The sequence below is a fragment of the Leguminivora glycinivorella genome, chromosome 9, assembly GCF_023078275.1.
Source record: "Leguminivora glycinivorella isolate SPB_JAAS2020 chromosome 9, LegGlyc_1.1, whole genome shotgun sequence".
Classification (NCBI taxonomy): Eukaryota; Metazoa; Arthropoda; class Insecta; order Lepidoptera; family Tortricidae; genus Leguminivora; species Leguminivora glycinivorella.
In genome coordinates this window covers 1,503,994-1,529,945 of record NC_062979.1, presented here as the reverse complement: position 1 = coordinate 1,529,945, position 25,952 = coordinate 1,503,994, and the positions used below count along the sequence as shown (strand labels likewise).

At 35.9% G+C, this 25,952-nt stretch overlaps 2 protein-coding genes across 4 annotated transcripts; one reads left to right on the top strand and one right to left on the bottom strand.

Annotated features, from left to right (window-relative positions):
- Positions 1-440: 440 nt before the first annotated feature.
- Positions 441-25,952, bottom strand: LOC125229519 (thymosin beta). 3 transcript variants are annotated; one of them, XM_048134378.1, is made up of 6 exons: positions 25,831-25,952; positions 3,965-4,112; positions 3,476-3,589; positions 2,987-3,100; positions 1,999-2,112; positions 441-1,593 (listed from the first exon to the last, which is right to left on the bottom strand). In XM_048134378.1, the coding sequence occupies exons 2-6, from the start codon at positions 4,104-4,106 to the stop codon at positions 1,454-1,456; spliced, it is 624 nt and encodes a 207-aa protein (XP_047990335.1). In that variant the 5' UTR covers positions 4,107-4,112; positions 25,831-25,952; the 3' UTR covers positions 441-1,453. The 3 variants fall into 3 exon arrangements, with proteins under 3 accessions (XP_047990335.1, XP_047990337.1, XP_047990336.1); XM_048134380.1 differs by lacking the exon at positions 1,999-2,112; XM_048134379.1 differs by lacking the exon at positions 3,476-3,589 and having other exon boundaries at positions 25,831-25,951.
- Positions 6,881-8,464, top strand: LOC125229796. Its single transcript, XM_048134737.1, has 3 exons — positions 6,881-7,073; positions 7,331-7,625; positions 8,053-8,464. Exons 1-3 carry the CDS (start codon positions 6,881-6,883, stop codon positions 8,243-8,245), a joined length of 681 nt encoding a protein of 226 aa, XP_047990694.1. The 3' UTR covers positions 8,246-8,464.

Below are 25,952 nucleotides of genomic sequence, written 5' to 3'. Positions count from 1 at the left end.
GTAACGAAATTTGAGAATCTGAATAACAATGAAATAATTTGAGCCATTTATTAAGTTTCGATGAATGCAATAACAACAGTTTTATCGATTTGGGGTCGGTCGGTACAGACGTACTTTGACCCGCCTGTAATTAACAAGGGAACCTGCAATTAATAGGGGAACTTGAATAACAAAATTCCTTGTGAGGAATTGTGTTAATTGGAAAATTTTGCCCTGGTTATACTTAGTTGTAGTACCTTCTACTACTGCTACCTACTGACTATACATAGGTACTTATACTATACCAAACCTGTTTATACAATCTGGATTTGACACAATATACTCATCATATAGGTATCAAAGAGAAATCAAGACGAACTAATTTCGGTTTGTGCTACTAGAACTAATCACTACTCTAGGAACCATGTCAGGGAAAGGTATTTGATAAAAAAAATGCAACATACGTTTTATTTTGTATTTATAAAAAGCACCGTCAGTAAAAACATACAAAATTTTGGTAAAATGGTTACAATTGTTGTAATTATTACAGCATAATATAAAATTGGAAATTGATGTTTTGTTTTGTATATGGTTTATAAAAACGTACCACTTAAAACGAATTGCCTTTTAGAATGGGAATATTTTATTCCAAACACGGTTGAGCAAATACAATTATTACATACAGTACTACAAATTTCGATGATATTTTACTTATTTCTAAGTTAATGTAACATTAAAAATGCATACATTTATATCAACGCAAAAGTAAGTTACCATTGAAACCGAATGCCACAAGAGACTAATATTCTAGTAATATTTTATTGACCAGAGCCACTTTACACACATAATGATGCATGAATTTCATTTGGTACTTAAATTAATAATCTTTCAACTTAACAGAGAACACACGCACAAATCTTAAAATAAATCTGGTACTGTAATAAAATCTTGGAGTGCTGTGTTCTCGACTAAAATAAAATCAGTACTTGATATTAATACTTAATTATTCACTTCAATATAAATAAAATAATAAAATGCTCATAAAATACAATTATTATTCGACAAATATACGATAAGAAGTGACATAGAAATTTCGGTTCTTAAAATCTAATGATAAGAACCAGTTTACGTCTATTCTTCAATTTCTTCAGTCCCGTAAAAGTCTGTAAATATTGATCTGTTGGTTAAAAAAACCAGTTAATGGCGCTGTAATTTCAAAGGAAGACTGCCTGAAATGAAAGTCGTAAACGGGTCTGTTACAGTACTACCACTATAAGTTACAACGATGGTATTTGAGATTTTTAAAGTATTTATGCGTTTTTGGCACATGTCTGCAATGTGTTTTTGGTTTTGGCTTAATGCACTATGGTATGCGATGGACATTGTCGATGTAACTTATATTTGGTTTCTTATTTAACTTATATCGACGTTTAAAATAAGGGCGATACTAGCGCTACATAGCGAGGTGGAACGCTTAGGCGGTCTTCTCCTGCTCGATGATGTCCTTAGTGGGCAGAGGGTTCTTCTCGCACGTCTCCGTGTGCTTCAGCTTGGTGGGGTCAAAGTTCTCGATACCATTAAGGAATTTGTTCTTTTCCTTCTCCGCCTCGATAGCTGTGGAAATAACAAGGTGTCAGTTTTTTGAGATAAGGAAAAGAGGAGGACGAGAAATACAAAATTTCTCTCTATTCGCTCCGTACGGTTTCTGGTATCCCCAGTTTACGTCACCCACACATTACCTAACTTGGTTTGACTTAAAACCAAGTCAATTTATGCAAAACAAGATGAGTCACAAAATAGAAAACTACTGAATGTTTTAATTTAACCCGAACTTTTTCTACAACCATGAATCATGTTTAGTTGCTTGGTTTCATTAAATTAGCAAATACCTTGCTTCTTGTTTAGGATATTTTGTCAGTGATCCAATGGTATTAAAAGATTTATATTTGCTGTAATAAAAGTTGGTGCACGTAATTAAATTGTAGTAAAACTAAAAACAAAAAATAACAAAGCAGGAACCTTCTTGTGGCGGCAAGGGATTCTTTTCTTCTGTAGTTGCGTGCTTCATCTGAGCTTTGTCGAAGTGTTCCACGCCTTCCAGGAGATTTTGATGCGCCTTCTCCGCAGCCACAACTGTTATAAGCAAAAGGTGCAACGCAAAAAATAAAATAAAAGCGCAAATGCAATAAACGCAAATTAACATGGCTAATAATTATAAAATATCCATGCATATACTATGGGTTTTTAATTGCATTATTATTATTATTGTGTCTAAATCCTCGTTCATTATTATGGCCGTTATCTATTGCGTTTAGAGAAGCATTGTTTATTTTGCCAATGCGATTACAAACTGCAGAACGTTAGTGTTTGTTACCGGACCGAAAATATGACCGTGAAAGGAAAGGATGCCTGTGCTTTTAGACTCACCGTTGATGTAAAAGATAAATATTGGATTCTATATATTATTATAGTAAAATTTAAGAATCATTTCTAAAATCTCAAAAAAAAAAAAACAAATGTATTCCGTTGCCTTTTTTCAAATGTATTTATGCATAGAAATCTATTTAATGTCAAGTTTCAAAAGTATCAGAACGATTGAACAAAAAACAATATTATTTAGTGACACTAACACTAAAAATAATAATTAATCAATCAAAAACAACATTTACTATTAAGGGACTTGTACAAGACGTGTAAATTATATTTGAGTTTTGAACTCTAATACAAATAAAATAAAGTTCCAAATACAAAATCTAAATAATAGGCCTGGGACTTACGAGGTTAAATTTTAAGTTTTTTAAGAATAGTTAATCTCACGTTTTGGGTTAAACTTTTCTAAAATTACAACGCGATAGTTATTGAAAGTCGGCTATGGCATTATTAAACTATCGGCGCAAAATTTAAGTTAGAATACTGTGGCGTTTTAATGCTTTGATACAGGTGCCCCCAGCATGTGCTCATGCACAGGTGTAAATAAAATATTCATGAATACGGTAAATGTATATACCATCTTTGTCAGGAAGCGGGTTCTTTTCCTGCGTCTCTGTGTGTTTCAGCCTTGTGGCATCGAACTTCTCAATGCCGTCGAACAGGGACTTTTGAGTTTTCTCTGTGGCAACATCTGAAAATCATAGACAACTTTCGTTAATTTCATGGTTCCTAATTTAAAACTTGATTACAATCGCGCTATTTTCGACTGTCAAAAGTAAAAACAACAAAGCGAGTTATTTCAAGTGTAAAATCAGCCAGTTGATATATATTAGTGATTATCTTGAATCTTGATGATTTCACAACGAACACAACACAGTAAAAGTCTGAAAACAGGTTATTTAATGGGAGTGAATGATCTTCGAATGTAATGTGGCCATAAATAATACACAGGAGTTTATAATTAGAGAAAAGTTAAACTGATTTAGCGAAGCAAAACCAATTAGTGCACGCTTGCGCTATAATAAAATTAGGAGTTCTAAATCAAGTATTCAGCCACTCAGGATACCTAGAGCGTTAGGTAGCACAACTTTTTCGACCGTCTCTGTTTTCCTTAGGGCTGAGGGTTGAAACTGTTCTACACCTTGTAGAAGAGCTGTGTGTAGCTTCTCTTGGGCGATGTCTGTTGCAATTTAAATAATCCGATTTATTTTTTTATTGAGTCATTGCATGATGAATTAGGTACACTATAAAAGAGGTAGTTGCTTGTTTTTCTCCGGGGATTAAAACCAGAAACTGCCAATTAAAATATAGTTTAGTAAACTATTTTTAGTATTACAATTACAATAAGGCAGCAAATTTCAAAAACGTATCATTAGGTCCTAATTGGTGACATGTAAGCACCATTTAAGGTTCGTAAAGTAATTTTGAATTTCACGCCTTTTTCTACTGACATAATTGGGCGTGTTCAAGTATACATATCGTCGAATTGGCGGGGAAGTATTGCGATCCTGCTTGGTATATTTTTTTAATTATTTATTTAACCATAGACACGAACCTTCAGCAGATGGCAGCACGATCTTCTCATTGGTGTCGACGTCCTTGAGGCAGCTGGTGTTGAAACCCTCGAGCTGGCTCTTGAGGTCTGTGGCCACCTTCGGCAAATCCTTCAGGGAGGGGGCGTCGACTGAGCAGGCCATTTTTTACTGTAACAAAAAAAAATACTTTCGTCAATTCGATATAGGCAGTGGTAAGTGGTATAACGCTTTATTACCTACTTGCTTTTGCCCGTGGCTTCGCTCGCGTTAGAAAGAGACAAAAAGTAGCCTATGTCACTCTCCATCCCTTCAACTATCTTCACTTAAAAATATCACGTCAATTCGTCGCTCCGTTTTGCCGTGAAAGACGGACAAACAAACAGACACACACATAGGGTTGTAAAAAAACGGTTTTTTTCTGGCTTGAAAAAAAAACATGAAAAAAAACCGTGAAAAAAAAACAGTTTTTTTTCTGGAGTATGTTTTTTTTCTAAAGTACGAAATCTCAAAATTTGCAAAGTAGTTAATACTTTTATACGGTTTTTTAGACTTAGTGTTAACTATTAAACGAATTTAATCATTTGATTTGATTTGGTTATTTAACTTTAATTTCTGGTCTTATAAAAGTAACATTTACGAAATCTGTAGTTTGTAGTTATCACTATTTACTGTTGGCAACACCACCGCCTCTCCACGCTGCACGCCGCATCGGGGATTCCCCAATAAACGTTTGTATACTGAATTAAAATGTACGTTATTGTTATTGAAACACGTTACAACTCACGAAAAACCGTTATTGTCGTATTATTTGTTCATCTGAAAAAAAAAACCATATTTAGAAAAAAACCAAGGTGCTCGGTTTTTTTTCATAATTCTGAAAAAAAACATTTGTTTTTTTTTCTATTTACAACCCTACACACACACTTTCCCATTTATAATATTAGTATGGATGAGATAGGTACGCTAGAAAAAAGACGCTAGACAGTTGCCATAAAATAGCACAAACGCAAGTGGCGTCTTCATCCTACAAAAACAATGCATTCGTATTATTGCCAATATACCTCAAACTGTAGCATTACCATGACTTTTTTGAGTTAAAAAATACGTTACGTTTTCAGTGAGAGTTACGGAAAATGTATGGAAAAACTGAACAGCGCTACAGATAGCTTTAGCTGCAGGCCTCACTTCATTAAGCTAAAAGTTTTAACTCTTCCCTGTATATATATTTATGAGGTTGTAATGTTTGTCCGAAATAACCCACATTTATTTAAATTCAATAAGAGCGAACGACGAAAACATAATTTAATTCTTCCGGAATCTGTTCTGGACATCTATCAAAAAGGTCCTTATTACAGCGCAATAAAGATTTATAATAAAATACCGATCGCGTTAAAAACAATAGAAAAACCTAATCTTTTTATGAACTCACTGAAGTCATTTTTACTGGAGAAATGTTATTATGCAGTGTCGGAGTTTATGACTGATGATACTAATTGAATTTTAATAACAAAATGTTTATTGTAACATTTAGGCTAAGTACTTTTACTTATAAGATAAGTAAGAAGTATGAATTGCTTAATTGATAAATTGCTATATCCTTATCAGGGTCCATGAGCTGCTGTACATTTTTATTATAACAACTGTGTCAAATACCATGGTCGCAATAAAGATTATTATTATTCCTCTTTATTTCTTTCAAATCTTAGGCTAGGTTATTTATAATACGAATATAAAAGTAAAATACAAAACCACTTACAAAACAATAAAAAAATATAAACATATTATAAAAAACCTAACCTAGGGTGCCGCCAGCAGCGGGGCAGGGCCCAAGCTGCCGGTGGTTAGGGCTGCAAAGAGAGGAACCGTCGGACTATCCGCACTGTGTCCAAAATCACCGCCTTCTGCATCTGACCCTTGATCCAACCACCGAGCGAGAGTCTCTTAAGATGTTGGTCGAGACTCTTCGCTATGAGACTATACTCTTATTATTATTATTATTAAGTAGGTAAGTAGCTACTTAATATAAAATTACACAATTTTGTATGTCAGTACATTAAATAGATGGCAACCTGATAGCAATTAAATGTCGCAACCAGCCACTCTCCTTTTAAGAGTTCGTAAAAACGCCCCCGCACTAAATCACTTCCTAAATCGGTCAAACCATCAATGGTCTTTTGTTTCGAGAGTTCTCTGGTTCTCACAAAGAAATGTTTTGAGTCATCGACCAAGTACCAAGAACCATCCAAGAACAGAGTCAACCTTTTATGAACCTTATTTCAATCACATTGAGGGGGAATGTAGGTATAGATATTTGCTTTATTCACATGTGATGAGACACTGTGATCAACTTTTTTTTTTTTTTAATTTATTTATCTAAAAACACTTATATACTATTTTATTACATTTGAACAGCGAGCGAAAACCGCTAACGGTTTATCTGCCGCCGTTGAACGTGAACGTTGAACTGGGCGTGTAATTCGGTTGATTAACTCAATAAATCCTTTGTGGTTTAGGGCCTTCTAGGGCGAGGTCTTATCGCCATATTATGAGTCAGATGCAGTGGCTTACCGCTCCATTCTTTTGCAATGCGCATGTTTTCGTTGAAACCTATTGTTTTTAAAATATACGTTGGATAACTGTTGTTTGTCTCTTTTGCCTACTTACTTGTTTTAATTTTAGGTGATTTAAGCAGTTCGTTATTAACCAAAGCTAATTTTTTCATTTCGTAACGGTTTATCCAATTTAGGCTCTATGCAAGAACTTTAGGTAGATATTTGAAGAGTAGGCAAATCTTTTTGAAGAAAAACCTCATGGCAAACTTAAAATTTGACAGCAGAAGTGATGTCAGAAGTCAGAGAGCAATTTTAGTTCAGTGGCAGTTTTTCTTATAATTATATATAATTTTAAATCATTTTTTTCTTTCTTGTAACTAAACGATGCCGCAACCAGACATCACAAATCCGGACTATATAAAGTTCTTTATAGAGAGCTGTGAGAAAACAGCGAGACTCCGACAGAAATGGAACACTATACACCAGGAGAAACTTATGCAGGCGGCTGTTCTTACCCGGCCTGATAAAAACCTTACAGACATCGATGTTATTAAGCAGAATATGATTGGTGGATTGGGTAAGAGTTGAATGTTGTTATAAGAATTACCGGGTAATTTCACCATGTCTAATTTCGGTCCTGAGATTGAAATCAGAAGCGATATACACCTCATCATAAATTATGCTCTTACAAACTTATTAGTTCTAGATTTAGACAGTTGATATAGTAAAGTTAGAATTCTTAGAGAACTATGTAGAGAAAAGGTTACGAGAACGCCAGGATCTTGAATGACCTAATACATATTTTTTAGAAAGATGCCTTTACTCATTCCCTAGCTGCAACAACTCGCGACTTCGTATCATCAGGCTACAACCGACGTCGCACCCCTATCCACGACGCCAAAACCATCCCCGGCATAGAATCCTTACGAAAAGAACACGCAATCCCAGCCATAGGTCTCGGAGACCCAAAGGATGATCCGAGACTCGGCCGTCCGGATACGGACCTGAGCCCGGATCCGATTATGAAGCCGGTGGATCCGGCGCTTACGGAGGTTCTGTTTAAACCGAAACCGTTTTTTGGGCGAGTTGTGTATCTAAATAAGAGGACCAAGATTAAGCCGGAGGACAGGTATGATACTGGCAACTTATAATATGGATAAATAGGTAGGTAGGTGTACTTTATGAAGTAACAGATTTGATCTGAGCACAAATATAGGAAAAGGTATTGTATATTATTTTATGCTCTGAGGATCTGAGCCTAGGGGAAAGAACTAAGAACAGCGCCTTTAGCATAGCATTTGCGGTAGATCCCCGCAGCACCATAACATCATACGATATACAACTCGAGCAGAGCAGTATATGTTCCTATCAGTGGCGGCTGGTGAAAATTTCTGCTAGGCAACACTGAGCAAAAAGAAACCTACCTTAACATTAGGTACTTTACTAGTAATCAATTTTAGACAATCCGGTGGGAATCGGCTTGTACGGACCAGCCGCTGCTGGTTCCTTTCCAAATTAACTTAGCACTGATTTAATGAATTCTTCGTTTTTCAAAGATATTACTTCGCCGAAAAAAGCGGCTGGGACTACGGCTGGCGCCTCAAAGACACTCCATTCGGCCGCGTCATCGCCCCACAGCACGGCAATGTGTATCGCTTGTTCCGAGACCAAATGAGTCGTGTTGGACCTCAGCCGGACCCGTACTATTATAAGGAGCCGGAGAAAACTATGGTGGGGCCTTGTGATTAACCATTTAACCCTAGTAGTACGAAGATGTAACTTCACCGGCGGCGATACGAGGGCTCTATGAACAATTCTGACCGGCTGAAAGCAAGTAGGTACCTACCTCTGTATTGTTTTGTTATAGGTTTTTACTTTTTTAGTTATTTAGCGTTACAAATATATTTTAGACAACCCCTTTTCTGTGGTTTGGTTATTAAAGCAGTGGTCATATCTGTTTTTAATCTGGTGCTAATTCTATTTAATCATCCTTTAGCACACCTTCCGTTTCATGGCTCAAAAGGCTCTTTAGCTTGGTGATTTCTTATATAAAGTAATAACCCAAAAGGTCTATCTAGAGATTCGTTTGCAAGGCGAAACTTTGTCGTAGTCGCCAACTTTGAGTCATAACAATAAGTATAGTTAGTTATCTGAAGAAACTTCTTGGAATGAAGAAGCTAACAAATAACTATTACGATGTCATTGAACTCCCCTGTTGGCACCTTTTAGCAGCCATTAGATTTCTACTTATGGAATAACAATACGATACCATAAATTCTAATTATTCTAATTTGAATTATTGCGGCGCGTAATGTAGGTATGCGAAGTAAAACTTGGCAAAGTCACTTTATGACCCATGCGACATAGATTTTTATAAGCATTCAAAATGGAACAAGCACAGAAAAAATAGTTAGTTTTTTTTTTAACTCCCCGTATGAATTAGAGAGAGCAAGGACCTATGACTCATTGATCAAAAAGGCCCGCCATATATCAACCTACCTCTACTTCGTATTTTGTGTTGTGGCACGCATGGAATACGAAATTTGTCGGGCATTGTTGTCGCGAAGAGTCTCGTGGCAATACTGTTTCTTGAGATTTTTTATTGATTTTCTCTACCTACATCCGGAGACTTTTCCCTTACTCAATCCAGGAAATTAAACACCGCGCTATGTTTATATTGCAAATGGTGGTCGATCGAACTTTATAGGCACGAGAATTCGTGATGACTTCATTTTGCGCCTCTGAATTTCGAAACCCGAAAGGGTAAGACAATCTCGGTTGCGAAGGAGATAAATTAAGAATAATATTTAATATTAATAGTTACCAATTTTATAAAAAAATCTATTAAAGATTAGAAGAGTGGATATAAGTGTAACTAATCGCGACACCGAAGTGATGAGGGTAGGTAGGTACCTACCTCCCAATCGATCTAAACTAATAGGGTAGTTTAGATTGATGGTACCTCTTCACTCACTCCACTCCACCGCCCTGTGTAGAGTGTACAAACAGCCAGACTTATAAAAAAAATCAAATTTCATTACTTTAAACTGCCTTACAGAATGTGTAAGAGCAAGATGAACTATTTAGTTTAGCTACTTATTATATTAGTTCCGTAAACACGACATAAAAAACGGATGCGTTCAAAATAATTGAAGATATCCGCATGATCATATTTCTGTTGTTTTGAATTTCAGTTACCAACCTAATGTATTTGCGGAACCAATCTCGTTTGGGTTTATTCAAGCAAATATGGCAAAAAAAACTGCGGTCAAGACTTGGTACTCTACGAAACATAATACGGACAAACCGGACAGAAGGCGGTCAAATAAATCTTGTTACTAAAAAAGGCGCGAAATTCAAATTTTCTATAGGATATAAACATTCCGCCGTCCCTAAATTTCTTAACCGCCTTATTTTAGTGATAAGATTTCCTTAAAATTGATTACTGCATTTATAATAAAACAAGTAACACTTATTAGTTATTTAGGTACAACTAAAAGTGCTGTACCGACATACTTACATATAATATTATAGTTCTACCGTCTACGTAGGTACACAACAACGTCACGAGATCTAGTTTACAACAGAGACGAGCTGCGGTACACAATGGGATGAGATGAGACCCAGAAAAATTAGAATGTAGGTTGCCAGGGTTAGCACCTCGTGTGACAATGACATTCAATCAGGGTCATAGGCATACATCTTTAGTCATCTGACTAACGATGTATGCCTACGTGGGGGTCCAGGAAACCTAGCATAAATATCGTCAAAAGGGGTGAATAGAGATGGCCGAGGTGAATAGGGACAAACAGACCCTTTAGCACAACTTGCCTTGTCGCGCGAGACCATACGTCAAGTGCGACTTCAAGTATGAACTCGCGTTGCTCGCGCGCGGCAAGGCAAGTTGTGCTAGAGGGTGTGAAAATGGATTTTACTGACCATTTCTTTACAAAAGCTTTCGGAAAATTTTTCATCCGATTTAAAAAAATAGTAGTTACAATTATTACGATACACGTATATGTAGATATTCGTATTTTGTAAACGTCAGGTAAATTATATATTAGGTTTCGTCTCTATTCACCCCGTTTGACAGTATATGAAAAAACGATAGTCAAATTACGTGCACTACTGCATTTTTTTCCTAAAAAATATTTTTGTTTTGCGTTTGCGTTTGTTTACTTGGATAGGATATCATCAAAGATTCATAACATACAACTAAATAAGTATTATTTACTGTGTGGTGACGGGTTAAGAATTTCACCACCCCCTTTCTTCCCGTGGGTGTCGTAGAAGGCGACTGTGGGATATGAGTTAAATTGTGGCGTAGGCGAGAGGCTGGCAACCTGTCACTGCAATGTCAGTTTCATTTTCTTTCAACCCCTTACTTGCCAAGAGTGGCACTGAAGCTTTAGTAGTTTCATGTGCTCTGCCTACCCCTTTATGGGATACAGGCGTGATTGTATGTATGTAAATAAGTATTAGCTTTTGCAAAAATAATATAAAATTTCTTCTGTGCACTTATCCAATTGTACTAAATTGGACAATCCCAAGCAAATTGCGCGCGGAATCTGCGATGCAGTCCTGCTTCGCATTCATAATAAATAATAATGCGTAATGCGAATCGAAGGCCGATGACCGCCAAGAGATTCAGTTTCAATACTCGTTTGACAACTGGTAGACACTGTATAGCCACAGAGGCACAAACATCGGAATAAAAAACAAGTCTTTCGGAATATCACTTTGATTCGGTTTAGGTATTACTGGTATTCCGTATTACTTTGTTAATTATCAATTTTATTGAAAGTACGAATCAATTAAGTTTTAACCTTAACCCGTTCTCAAGGCCTATCCGCGGAAATATGACAGGAAATGCGCTATGATATCGTCGATATCGTTTTGTAAATTATATTATAACAATAAAATATGATGAATGTTATTGCGTTTCACGTTTAACGTATTTTTTTCTAGTTTTCGGTCTTCTGATAGAATACTCTTAACGGCTTTCACACAAATATTTCCGTCTTTTGAACAGAACAATAATAATCCACCCTCTAAACACAGCAAAACCGTGTCCTTTTATCTCAATATTTAAAATCTTTCTCATGCAAAAACAACATCAACACAATTAATCTAAATCAGGGTTGACAATTTGACATTTAATTGCCACTCCGTAGAGATGCGAATCTCACATTAAACCTAACGATTATAGCCGACATGGAGCGGTGTCAGCCCTATCGTTCAATTATATCGTAATTAGCGAAGTGGCAACCCTGCTGCACAACGCGGTGTCGTGTCACGCCCGTCCCGCTCTGCTGCGCATGCGTATTTTATAATAACTAGCTTTTACTCGCGACTTAAATCTGCTATTTATTAATATCCCATAAAAACTCCAGTAAATATTCTGAGATATAATAAAACTGCTCTGGGTCTCAAACGATATTTGTATAGTATAAAGAGCGTACAGACAGACATACTTACGTATAATTAGTATAAAATTAAAATACAAACAATAGGTATTTAAAAATGTGATTGACTTCTAGGGTTATTTCGAATCAAACATGGGGTTATTTGAAACGATGTCAACCATCTTTCATCCACCTTTTGTATTGCCATCTTCCTATTCCTAATAAATTCCTATGTTTGATCGTTTCTAATTTGTGACGTAAAAAAAGTTCTCTGTACCTTTAAATAGCATGACGCTATCAGACTACCGGCATTTAACTTTGAGACATGTTACCCCCCGGTCAAACAACGCACATGTGAATGACATATGAGTCTCACCGGCTAAATAAACAAAAAAACTGAATTCCTGCGATTAAGTTCTACTCAGAATCGAAAACATCTCCTTTAAGGTATTTGTTGACCACATCTCACGACTATCTACTTAAGTCAAGGCGTTAGAGCGTGAAAGACGGTGTAAGATGACTGTTTAACAACTAGCTAGTTATATTGACTGTGTGCATATCTGTGGCTATATTGAAGGCTAAATCCTTACTGCAAAAGACGTAATGTCAAATATTATCCTACAGTGAATTCACCTTAACTTGTATTTTCATCACGATTCACGAACACACAGACGTCGAACGAAGTTAAAGATGTAGCAGGATGACTGATGTTACAATAAGAAACATAACTATTTCTATAAAATATTGTTTATTAAACGTTAATTTGACGATTTCTAAATTGTTATCATCTTGCCTTCCACTGATTTCAATCACCAACAGTAAGTTCATGAATTTTATTACCTACCCACGTGTTAAATTCGCGTGTCAATTTTAGACAGTAATTAGACGTGTATTTGACGCGCCATGTTGCGAAATTCTGTGATCATGCAAAAAATTCATTTGCACATGCACTTTCCAATCCACGTAATCCACTAAACATACGGAATAGATGATCACGCCATCTTATGTGAAAAAGTCTTCCTGTTTAATCGAAAATTGTAATTGTTTTGTGCAAAAAACACGCACATTTCATCAGCTGTCATTGCAAACTTTAATTACCTTTGACTTGTTTGCATCATTACTGTTTAAATTTTTAAAAGAGCTGACAATTTTTAAATTAAAGTGAGACGGAGTGGAATGTGTCACTTTTATTTTTTATTTCTTTAGTTGACTCATTCCACTCACCCTCGAATTTCTGATTCATCGGTGAATGTATCAAGAAATAATCCGCTTACACTTTACGTCAATAAAACGAACAAAAAACTTATGGTGAGGTGCGTAAGCCAGTTTCATCAGGTTTTAACCTGCTACCGGAGTTCAACTGGGGTGGCTTTAACAAAAAAGGTTCGACGACATCCATAAATATGATGTAAATCACCCCTAAGATTTTGAGTCACCCCTGCATCTAAAATTCTAAATACCATTTTGATTGCACTAAATTTGCATTTTGGATTCTCAAGAAATGTGAACTAACTTTTCGTTGGTGTCTGAACTCTGAATCCAGACATTTGCTTCGCTGTAAATCCAGTCTAGTCTGGCAGACATAACTTTAGTTTACCAGGTCAAATTCCTCTGACCATCTGGCGCCGAATCAACGGGCTATTGTGGATTAACTCGACGTTAATGGTCAAGTCTGTCTCTACCCTAAAAGGAAAGTATTTCGTCGTGTCGTGAGACACCCTCTTACGAACACCATATGGCGTATGCGATAGGATCTAAGACTTGTTTTATACGGATGAATTATCTTAAACTACCAGCGCGTGAAGCTTAGAGAGTAGGAGAACATCTACTGATGTTAACCTACAATTCACGGATGTTAGAAAACAATGATATGAGCATTTTTGGTATGTTTTCTATTTTCGTCACGCTTGCACCCAAAAACGCTTAACGGCTTAGTAGCAGTAGTTACATAGAAAACACGTAACACAACCATAAAGGCAAAACACTGTCTTTGAATTTTTTAGGTAATGCCAGACGCTGTGTTTGAGTTGGACTGATTTGATGAAGATATAATATAAGATAGGACCTCTATCCAAAAGCGAGCAATTTGAACTTTAGCTAAATTCTCATGCCTCAAAATCCTCGTAATTAAACAACAATAGTTAAAAATCAGAGGATCGATACAGTCTGGCCGCCGGTACAACGACCGCCAGTGAGTCATGCACCGTAGAAAGTTAAAAGTTATTAAAATTTCACCGTAAGCAGATCGCTGGCCTCGCTGTACCGTTTTTGCTGATTTACAACGTTCATTACGCGGCGCCAACACGAAAGTGACTCAATCGTGTGCTTAATAAAATAAAACGTGCTATAAGTATACTTAAAGCCTATAAGGATAATAAACAGATTCGTTACAGGTCGATTTGTACTGTACTGATTAGTCAATCAGTCCTGCCAGCAATTGTGAATTTATCCGTTAAAAATCAGATTCTATATGGTGTGATTTTTATATGGGATGACAACTGCCGTCGCCATTTTTACCGTTAATCGACGCATACGCATTTAGTGTGGGCTGCATTGATTGATACATACCTACAGTCCTACATACTACAAGTACAGACCCACACCCGTATTACTACCGGTATAAAAACATTGATTACAGGCAGAGTTCAAAATGTTAAGAGCGTAAATTTGTGAAACCGTTGTATGTATCCATTTGTAAGCGATGAAATGAAAGTGTATCGCTCAAAATCAGAATACAAAGTCTCAGCCGGCGCCGTCTATTTTCAGATCTTGTCCGTCTTAACAAATAAGACTGCATGTTATACCGCAAGCCACAAGGCGACCTGACCTTGCATCTATTAATACGCATTCCTGCAGCAAGGACCGCCAATACCGCCATCTGCGACCTAACCCTGGAACTGAACCGCCTTCGCGCCCAAGATGGAGCGCAATCGCCACAAGTAGGTTAAATTGCCGTATAAGTCACTCAATTTTACGTACTTGTTCGGTTGCCTAATTTTGTGTCGGAATGAAAAATGGAAGGATCAAGTTTTTTATGTTCTTTATCTTCGTGAGACAAGGTTTTATAATATGAAACTGATTTTGTTATTTTTGTTCGTTTCGTGTGTTGGATTGAGCTACGGTGGGGTCAGTGGGCTTCGAAAATTGATAATAGAATGCATAAACTCACCCCGCTTTACAAAGATTTATATTTTGTTTTATAATGGGATACCTGAACTCACCCCGTTTTTCAAAGTTTTCTGTTCATTTTCTATGATTATAATAATATGCAATCAATCTTCTTTTACCGTTTGAACTAAAAAGATTCAATATCAATTAAATTATACGAAATCGACTTCAATGTTGTTGAAAATTTATAGCAAAATCGCGAGCCAAATTACATGTTTTCAAAACATAGTTGATGTTCCAACAACTATGTTTTGAAAACATGTAATATTTTACTATAGGTTGTTTACATTACGGATTTAGATAAAACTGACTCAAAACTTATCGCTGTTTCATTGATTCTAGATATTCCTTGTCAAACTGAAAGGCGACGTATGATTAAGATTGCTAAAACATCTGATAAACTTGCAAAAAAAGTCTGAGCCAACTTTCAACAACAAATAGAAACATTTATATCTTTATAATCTGTTCTTTACCTCTATTTACAAAACAAAGGCAATTGTATACGGATTCAGACATATCGAGTAAATCTGATACAAGAAACATCTGCGAACAGGCTGTTGCCATGGCTTTGGATCGATTGAACGCTCAGACGTGAACTTGTGTGGGAAAACACATAATATCCTCAGCAATAAAGTCAGTCATATTGTAGACATGCATTTTAGAAAATTTGAGTACTTGTTTTATTCTACATATTTAGATTAGAGCTACCAATAATCGGGGTTAAGTACTTTGAGTATGCGGGTAACATTAATCGGACATAAAATAGATTGTAGCTAGTATGATACTGTCTTCATATGGATAATGGATAAATAATTAATTTTATGCGTTTTTATACGAACATTTGAATCATCAGATTTACTTTAGACAGTTACAATTTGTGAGAAAACAAACATACACACAAAGTACGCATTAGTTTACAGTCCAATATATGTGTTCTGAATGGTCACCAGTCACAGTCAACGCCGCCGATAAAAATGTCATTATACCCGGCTGTTTAAAATTCTACTACCAACGAGATAAGCCACGCACTCGTCACACAAAGAAATCAATGCACCGAGTTCCTTTGTGTCTACAAGCACAAGCTTATTTGGGCTTAGAAAATCAAAACTAGACTGATTACTTGGTATCGCACTGAAGGTTTAGAAGGTTGTGCAATTTGATGACTAGAATAATTTTCTGATGCATTTGTAACTTAGCATGATTAATTTTCTGTATATGGTAGCACTAGCAGTTGCCTTTTAAGGGTAAAATGTACCCATTATCTTCCAGTACGTATTTACTACGTACTTGTATGTTATATTATAGCGGAAGAAACCTAACACTAAACGGATCTTAGTTTCCTTCCGACCTACGAACCACATGTACAGCCTGCTTATGTGGTGGATACAGTGCTTTAATTTTTTTTAACATTCTACGTATTTGATCATTTCATGGTATTTCTCGCTTCATCCTTATGTCATCAAACACATGCTTTCATAAAGAGAAATTCTCAATACCCAATAGAAATGCGTATCTTTAGTTCTCTGATGTCGTACATCGATAGCAACTATTGTAACATGCTTTGTGACAACTAGGACAGCCTTGTAGACTAGACTCCATTTTAGACGAGCATCTATCCACAATCACGACATGTCTTATGTTTAATACATGATGCACCTATTCAGGCTTGAGTGGATTCATCTGTACTCATGTAACATTACCATACGTAAAACGCCAATGCTTCGAGCCTATTATGGTCATTCTGTGCAGGTTTTATCTCTTGTATTTAATACTACTACCGACTATTTCATTGTAGAGATACAAGACAGGAACAAAATTAACGTATATCAATAAAGTTATATTGAACAATAAAGTTACAAAGCTAACAAAGCTCGTTAATTTGGATGTTTGAGTGGTCTAGACGCCGGCCCGCTTAGCCTTAAAAGGTGTTACGTATTAGGTACTTGCGTAGTACGATAATGGTTTTGATGCCTCTTTAGTGATTTGACATGTTTGTTCCACACACAAGTTATTATTTTTTTTTATTCCACGTCGGTGGCAAACAGGTATAGGTCCGCCTGATGGAAAGCGGTCACCGTAACTTATAGACGCCTGCAACTCAAGGGGTGTCACATGCGCGTTGCGTTGCCGACCCATTAGAAACTCGTACACTCCTTTTTTGAAGGTATGTTATACACACACAAGTATACCACACTCGGGATAAACGCTAAAATGAAGAGCTGATACAAAACCACGATCTTATATCTAATCGTGGAAAATATTACAGTCGGATATTTGTATGACACTGATATAGATCCAAAAACGCTTGACATTGCGCCTCGCCTATTGCGATAGATTAGGCTTGAATGATACCGGACATCATGCCATATTTTTTTCAAGTGTTCGAGTCAAACATCAGTTACGTTATGACATCATAGGATATTTTGAAGCCCGCGTTCTTATGACACGCCTTTTGATTGGCAGATATCGGTTAAATAGGGAAATATGAGGCGCTGACTAAATCTGTAAATTTGAGATGTATTTGGAAGAAGATACATACGACGATATTAGTAGAGTTAAGACAATACCGACAAAAATTTGTATGATCGAGAATCGCACTTGAATTTAAGAGAAGTCTTTATAAGTTTTAAGTCGTCATTCCACCATCCAATGAGAAACTCTTGATCAAATTTTGTTAAAATCAAAACGCTCCCAATACTTTTACCTGGTTTGACTTAAAATGTATATAGCTACGGTAGACTATTTTAAAATACCACTAAGTATATCTTTTCCCATTATGGCTAATAGGACAAGAATGCGGCAGCTATGACGAAGGGCCCATAACATCCATTGTGAACGCCAGTCTCAGTCATTCCATTCATAAACATAACAATTAGCGGCGAAGGAAGCTCGCTTCCTACGCAGTTCTTTACAAAAAGTCAATCAATCTATACTAAGTAAAAGTTAATATTGGTAGAATATTTCGTAAATTTTTTAAATCGCGTTTTAATTTGTTTTATTTTATTTAGGAATTTTTGTAGATCAAGATTCCAAACAGGTTAGTGAAATAAAACAGCGTGAATTTTATTTGATTTAAAAGGATTGTCAAACAATGTTGACCAATGTCACCCCATGAATCAAAGTAACCCCATCTGGTATAATTTTTTTGGGGTTATATAAAGTCAGTTATTTTGTTTCTTACACAGTCTAGGTTTTACGAAAAGGTACGTAAAAATAGGTATTAATATAAAATAATTATCTGTAGATCACAAGATAAAGGAAACTAGTGTAGGTCTGCTTTAACTTTCTAGAAATTTAAATAGCGAAAAATAAAATACAAGCTAACTTTCACGTATAAACACAACTGGCATTAAGCTCAAAACCTCATTAATACATTGGTATTTAACCATAGTATTTGCGAAAGCGAAAATGCATAGAATTTGCATTTCCGACTAACGTCGTATTGTCTGAACCACGAGCGAGCTGTACGAGTATATCATGTTCAAGTAGCGTCAGAAGTGGGATAGACTAGTACCTGTTTCTAATAATTCAGTAAATGGAGAAACACATGTGAAAGGTTATTTGTTTATAAATATGGAAACAGTAATAATATTCTTGCGCGAGTGCCAAATTACAACACTAGGTATAATGACGGTTTGCTTGGTCAATTTTTTACAACAGCTATTAACTATTTGTTCTTGTACAAAACGAGTAGACAAATCTAAGATTGGTCCACATTGGTAATCCTCATCCCCATGCATACATCTTGTTTCATCCCATCCAGGGTTGAATAAAAAATATGTTTATAAACCATATTTATTACTTTTGTATATTTTAAATGCATATATTTACAAATTGTATCTAGAAAATATTTTTCTGTGATTGATTATGATTATCCATATACAAATATTAGCCATAGGGACATACGCGTAGGTACGTAGGTATTCATCACGATAAATATAGGAAAGATGAAATTGGATATTAGGATTATTAGACTACTTAATAACTGTAGATCTCGTGCAAATCCCACAGTATCAAATAATCAATAGCTCAGTAACGCACCGTAACACCGTGTCAACGACCTCTCAGCGCTAGAATGTAACATCAAAACCAGACTTTATGGTCCGTCACGAGCATAGACAATTAAGATTTCGAACATCTGTGTTAATGCACATTTTTTATCTGTGAACTAGACTAATTAACGGTTTAAATTTTATACTTTTTAAATTTGAAGACTAGTGATTTGCTGAAGCATTCTTAATGTGATTAATCCGTAAAAAAAAATAATATACTTTTCAAATGGATTCACTCTACTCGTGCAAGTTTAACGAGACGAATTTTACGGCTTGTTAAGTTCAAGGAGTTCAATTATATTAGATTTAAGTCAATTAATGAGTCTGCAATTTAAAACGCTTATCGCTGCAGTCTGGCCTCCCCCTGCGTGCGATATTGATTCGACCAACGCGTAGGGTACCTAGAGTACCTAGGGCTTGTATATCGAACAAATATGGTTGCCAACTGACTGACCAGAGACAATTTAGTGTTTTATTTAAATTCCAGGTGTTTGCCAAGTATTATAATGCATGGGTTTAATTAGAGACAGTTATTTTTAAATACAGTTTGTCTGGATATGATGCTATGCTCCTATTTAAAAAAAATTTAGTAAATACTGCTGCTATAACCGGTTCTAAAATGCTTACGTATGCATAAAATAGAAACATATCTGTCAGCCAAATATATAGTCTAATAGAGCAAGAATGACCTACATTTTGCTTATTCACCTACTTCTGTGCTAGAATAATTCACCCATTATCAATATAGCACCTAGTTGAAATACGAATGTTCGTCGGTTTCATCCAAAAATATCAAGGAATTTATAACAGTAATTCTCAATAACATCAGCATAACTGCATAAAATAACATATCATCAATTTTCATAAATGTGGCTTCATGCTAAACCATGAGCAAACCCATGAAACACAATCATATAACATTTGCGGTAGTAATTCATCTTTATTACACATTTATATGTCGAGGTCTCGACAACCCTAGCATTTAGGAATTAGGGGTACGCCAGCCCTCAGCCAATCGATTCGGTTATTCGGGAAGTGGTCTTCTCTTTCTGGCGTACTTAGGAAATACTCCTTCTCTCTCTCGCATGTCATCTACTGTCCTGTCTGCGTGGAATACATTACCTTCGTACATAACGAATGTGTACATCAAAATTGCATGTAAAGTGGCGAATTTCTTGCGACGCTCGAAATTCCAAAATTTTCTTTTTTTTTAATTCATAACAGCTGTTATTTTACGATAAAATCTAACGTAATTAAAGATGCTACTTCCTATACTCGCTTGAATAGGTTTATAATTAACTACCTAATTATTACCGCAAACTGGTAGTCATGAAGTCGTTATTCCATGTAAATTTGTAAAGAATTAGAGCATCAACAGGAAAATAATTGGTTTAAAATTCTCTTCTGCTACCTATACAGATATACGTTAATTAAATGTACAATAATTATGTATATCAAAATTTTACACGAAATCTCCTAAAACACGTCCCAATTGTTCCTATAGAAATTAATAACACTGCGAGTGTAGTAATAGTTATTTGTTATACAAGGGGGCAAAGTTGTATTTTAACGCCGAGTGTGAAATTGAAAAACGAGCAAGTGAAAGGATTCTATAGTTGAACCACGAGCGAAGCGAGTGGTTCGAGAATAGAATCCTGAACTTGCGAGTTTTTTAACACACGAGAAGTAAAATACATTTGCACCCGAGTGTAACACAAAACTTTTCCCCTCACTATAGCGAGGAAACTAAAACGCAAAAAATGTGTTTGTCACTGTTTCCAGTAGTTCCACAGGTGGTAAATCATCTTTATTACTAGATTCACCTACTTTTATCAATTTTAAAGCAGTTAATTTGACTTTATTCAAGGTCGAATTACTTTACCCACTAGTGGATAAAATGCGTTTTTACCCGCTGGTATTAAAGGACAAAACACGTGTTTCCGAGCTAGTGAGGGGAAAAAATATATAAGTAAATGTTAGGTAGGTACCTAACATTTACTTATACGTTATACTATCCTAAATAAGATTCTGATAGCAACATTGTAATATGTATAAAATCTAATTGTTTTGGTAAAGGGCATTTACATTTTACATGGTAAATTAGTCTGTCGGACTGTCGCACAAGATCATGTTCAAAACATCAGTTCACTCAGCAACATCTGTTGATGATTGCGCAAAGCATTCAAAGAATTCTTAAACACAATGACCTCTTTCACCAGTATTCTTTAAATGTGGCCAACGTGTTACAAATGTCACGATATATCTTCACAATTATTTTTTTAAACTAGTGTTTTTCTATCTAATTACAAATTGAATATCGTGGCCACCTTTTATTTTTTCATCGCACAACCCCCCCTTTAGTATTTATTTCTATCCGCTTCGCGGCTCCCCAGTGGGTGAAAAATACTGCTTTAAAGTAAAACAATTAAAAAGAAATAAAATCCCATATCTTAACACCAGCCATAAAGTGCGGTATGTGTATGTGGCTGGGGACTAATTGCAGTTTTTGTTGGAGCGAGAAAGCGGCGAAAGTCGACATGTCATCGAAACCGGCTTTGGGCCGAGGTAGCGTTACGTCATTAAAGTTCAGTTTTTATTTATTGCGTTGTCTGTTGAAGGTTGCAGTGGGTACGTGGTTGCTCATCTCTTGGGCAGAGTATCCTTTTTATAACACCTATTTAGCTACTATCGTTGGTAGGTAACCTACATAATAACTTGGTAATTAAATTATAAAACAATGGTTAGTCATCATTTTATTATTGTTGTGTCAAGGGTCAAAGTGTATACCTATTTTGGCAGCTTATTGTTGCCTACTTGAGACTCTCGCCTAAAGAACCTTTTCTTAAGATTGCGAGGAATAATATATGTTTCAGTTAAGCTTAAATTTAAAAAATCGGTTGTCTGTAAAGTCGGTTTACAGACGGTAGTTTAACGTGATAACGTCAAACATTACAGTAGTATAGACAGGGGCGGTCAGAGTATAGCAAAAGGGGCCCGATTCTGGGACTTTTTTCACGTTTTTTTGTTCTTATTTGAAAGAATGCATTAAAATAAGCATCTTTTATAAATTAAAGTTTTTTTAAAAACCTACTAATTTAGGAGTTAGAGTGGTGCAAAGTTGCAAAATTTTCCCGTAGCATTACTAAGTCGCCAGAGACAGAAAGCGATCGCGGGGCTCCTATTCTGTGCAGTTTGGCCTTCGGTCGTTTGAAGATACCTAACGAACCTAACCTATACCTATATAAAAGTCGTCATTTTGTATCCTAGACCGTTTGCGAGACACGCGTTAATTTTATTAAAGTGCTAGTGCCATTTACTTATCTTAGAACCCTAATATCTCAGTAAATATTAATGGAAAAGAAAAAGTTTATATAACAAAACATCCTTATTTAAACGTGTTCTATATGATTTATCACTATTAACATAGGTTATATTGGTAAAAAAAATCATCGTAAATTTTCTAAGTCTCTGGCGCCTTAGTAAATACTATGGGAGAATTCGCAACTTCGTACTGCTCTAACTCCTAAATAAGTAGGTTTTTCAAGCAACTTCATTCTATAAAAGATGCTTATTTTAATGCAATCTTTCATGTTTTTAAATTACAAACACTCAAAAATAATAAATGAAAATTTTTAACAAAAAATTAAATTTCTAAGTCCTAAAATCGGGCCCCCCGTCCATACACAAAGCACTTGCTCTTGCTTGGTGGCTTTGAGGAACGGGACAATGACGTCATCTTTTTCGTGCATGCAGCCCGTAGTAACGAGTTATTAGACGTTATCACGTCAAAAAAATCGTGAGTTCAAGCCTCAGCTAGCAAAAAAAGGAGGGTAAAATTTTTGTATCTTTATAGATAAATTGCAAAATTGAGGGTTAGCGGTTTATTTTAAATAAAACTTAACAATGGTGGATTGCGAACCTATTCATTAATAATTACAAAATATAATGGCGTAGAGAACCTATTGTTTCCAATATTCCGATTCAAGCTATTTTCCCGGAAGGAAAGCGATGATTCTATTTCATTTCATACTATGCATAGAAAATCAACAAACGTTTTATTACGATGGTATTAAAATGTCGATGAACATAACAAGTGGATTAATAGTTATTTGTTATACAAGGGGGCAAAGTTGTATTTTAACGCCGAGTGTGGAATTGAAAAACGAGCAAGTGAACGGATTCTATAGTTGACAAGCGCGGATCCAGCTTCGTGCCCAGGGGGGGGGGGTCACGTGGTAAAGGCCCGGGCCGGGGCCCCAGGGGGGTCACGTGGTCTATTTGTATGGCCAACTTAGGCTCCCCCCTGGATCCGCGCATGATAGTTGAACCACGAGCGAAGCGAGTGGTTCGAGAATAGAATCCTGAACTTGCGAGTTTTTTAACACACGAGAAGTAATAGTTATTTGTTATACAAGGGGGCAAAGCTGTATTTTAACGCCGAGTGTGGAATTGAAAAACGAGCAAGTGAAAGGATTCTATAGTTGAACCACGAGCGAAGCGAGTGTAACACAAAACTTTTCCCCTCACTATAGCGAGGAAACTACAACGCAATAAATGCGTTTATTACAGCTTCCAGTAATTCCACAGGTGGTAAATCATCTTTTCCCCTCACTAGCTCGGAAACACGTGTTTTGTCCTTTAATACCAGCGGGTAAAAACGCATTTTATCCACTAGTGGGTAAAGTAATTTGACCTTTTATAAAATCAAATTAACTGCTTTAAAATTGATAAAAGTAGGTGAATCTAGTAATAAAGATGATTTACCACCTGTAACTATAACAAATAACTATTATTACTAGATTCACCTACTTTTATCAATTTTAAAGCAGTTAATTTGACTTTATTCAAGGTTAAATTACTTTACCCAGTAGTGGATAAAATGCGTTTTTACCCGCAGGTATTAAAGGACAAAACACGTGTTTCCCAGCTAGTGAGGGGAAAAATACATTTGCACCCGAGTGTAACACAAAACTTTTCCCCTCACTATAGCGAGGAAACTATAACGCAAAAAATGCGTTCATCACTGCTTCCAGTATTTCCACAGGTGGTAAATCATCTTTATTACTAGATTCACCTACTTTTATAAATTTTAAAGCAATTAATTTGACTTTATTCAAGGTCAAATTACTTTACCCACTATTGGACAAAATGCGTTTTTACCCGCTGGTATTAAAGGACAAAACACGTGTTTCCGAGCTAGTGAGGGGAAAATAATCATACACGTTCAGGAATATTAGTTGTCGAAGAAAAGGGATTATGAATATTGTTTATGACCTCCAGCTTTTTTCTTTAGAAAAATAAAAGATCACAGTCATTCGCTGACCATATTAGAGTTCCTGATTCCAAATTTAAATCATTCGCTGACCATATTAGAGTTCCTGATTCCAAATTTAAAATTAAGTAGAACGAGGTTTATTGAAAGTTAAAAACTTAAATCCTCAAGTTTGTTATATAACAAATATGAACTACCACATGTTAAGTGTTAGTCATATTGTGGCTATATATAGTCCGATACGATTTGGGTTCGTTCACATTGCACCAAGACCAAGGACAACCCGGGGTGTCCTTTTCAAGGGCTTTGTAGCCTAATAAATTAATTGAATGTGCGCTAACTTTTGTATATATTTTTTTAATTTATGCAAGTAGTAATACTAAGATACGTTTGTTTTAAAGTTCCTAACAAAATTCCTGGTTCACTTAGAGTCACGACCTGTGAAGCTTAATTAAAGTTTAAATAAATTAATAAAAAGCCGATGTGTCCTTCCTAAAAATACTGTAAACTAAATAACAAAATAGAAAAGTGCAAAATTCAAATGCTCTTCTCCGGTTTAAGCTGGTTGAACGACACTTGCTGTGAGGCTTAATTGCATTTATTAACATAATTAATTCACCGCATTCTACCAAACGAGCCGAAACGTTACTGTTAACTGTATTTTTAAAAAAATTTTAGTGAAAATTTGGAAAGACGGTAAAGGTAGATAGATGACAAATTCGAGCTGTCATTTTGACAAATTAATTTGAATTGAGTACAAATTTTCTTTGTTTTTATATTAAAGCTTATTGTCTCCCCTAAATCTGACGCACCCTCTTCAAAATCAGGACCTCGTTTCGAACGATTCATAATCTGCTTTTGTGATACTTTGTCAACTTTATCATTGTTCATAGCATAGCGTAGTTAAAAGTTTTCTTATTGACGAAGTTCGGAAACTACCCTCTTTATTATGAAAATAGATGAGTAAAACTTCAACGGTTTTTGTAAGTATGACAAACGGATATGAAACATCCCAGGAATATGTATCCAATAGGAAAAGGCAGATAGAAGTATAATTGTAATTTTCCTGTCCGTTGCTGCCCCTCCCAACACTTGGCAAAACAAATGGTATAAAATAAATGGTATATTTTTTATATTAACAAGCGGATCACGTCCTCCGGAAACGAACGTCTGCGATAAAGCTGATACAAAGACAATGCAACGCACTGGGCAGATGTTTAAAAACACCTCTGGCATGTAAAGACATGCATGCTCATAAACAGCAAAAGAGTTCCGTTAACAACTCAAAACAACCGACACGATATGCGAATATCATTTTCGCAATTAGAACGCCACAGACAACGCGTATTTTTTTAAATTGGTCACAGCACTGGGAATTCAATTTTCACGTTTTTTTTATTTTATTTTTAAAAAGAAAAAATGTAAAGGGTGACTCACATTTAAGTTTTTGTGGAACGTAGAAGCACTGTTGTCGGCACGGACGTCAATTGGGTACTGAGTGCCGGCCCGCGATGTGTCGAGCGGCCGCGCGGGGGTGCGCCTAGCGGTATATACACACG

What these genes read in the sequence shown, in the direction of transcription:
- LOC125229519 (XM_048134378.1), bottom strand. Translation starts at nt 4,106, where the DNA reads ATGGCCTGCTCAGTCGACGCCCCCTCCCTGAAGGATTTGCCGAAGGTG. An exon ending in CGTGCTGCCATCTGCTGAAG is followed by an intron (nt 3,590 to 3,964) that starts GTTCGTGTCTAT and finishes AAATTGCAACAG; the next exon opens with ACATCGCCCAAGAGAAGCTA. An exon ending in CCCGCTTCCTGACAAAGATG is followed by an intron (nt 2,113 to 2,986) that starts GTATATACATTT and finishes TGCTTATAACAG; the next exon opens with TTGTGGCTGCGGAGAAGGCG.
- LOC125229796 (XM_048134737.1), top strand. Translation starts at nt 6,881, where the DNA reads ATGCCGCAACCAGACATCACAAATCCGGACTATATAAAGTTCTTTATA. An exon ending in GAATATGATTGGTGGATTGG is followed by an intron (nt 7,074 to 7,330) that starts GTAAGAGTTGAA and finishes CTCATTCCCTAG; the next exon opens with CTGCAACAACTCGCGACTTC. An exon ending in AAGATTAAGCCGGAGGACAG is followed by an intron (nt 7,626 to 8,052) that starts GTATGATACTGG and finishes CGTTTTTCAAAG; the next exon opens with ATATTACTTCGCCGAAAAAA.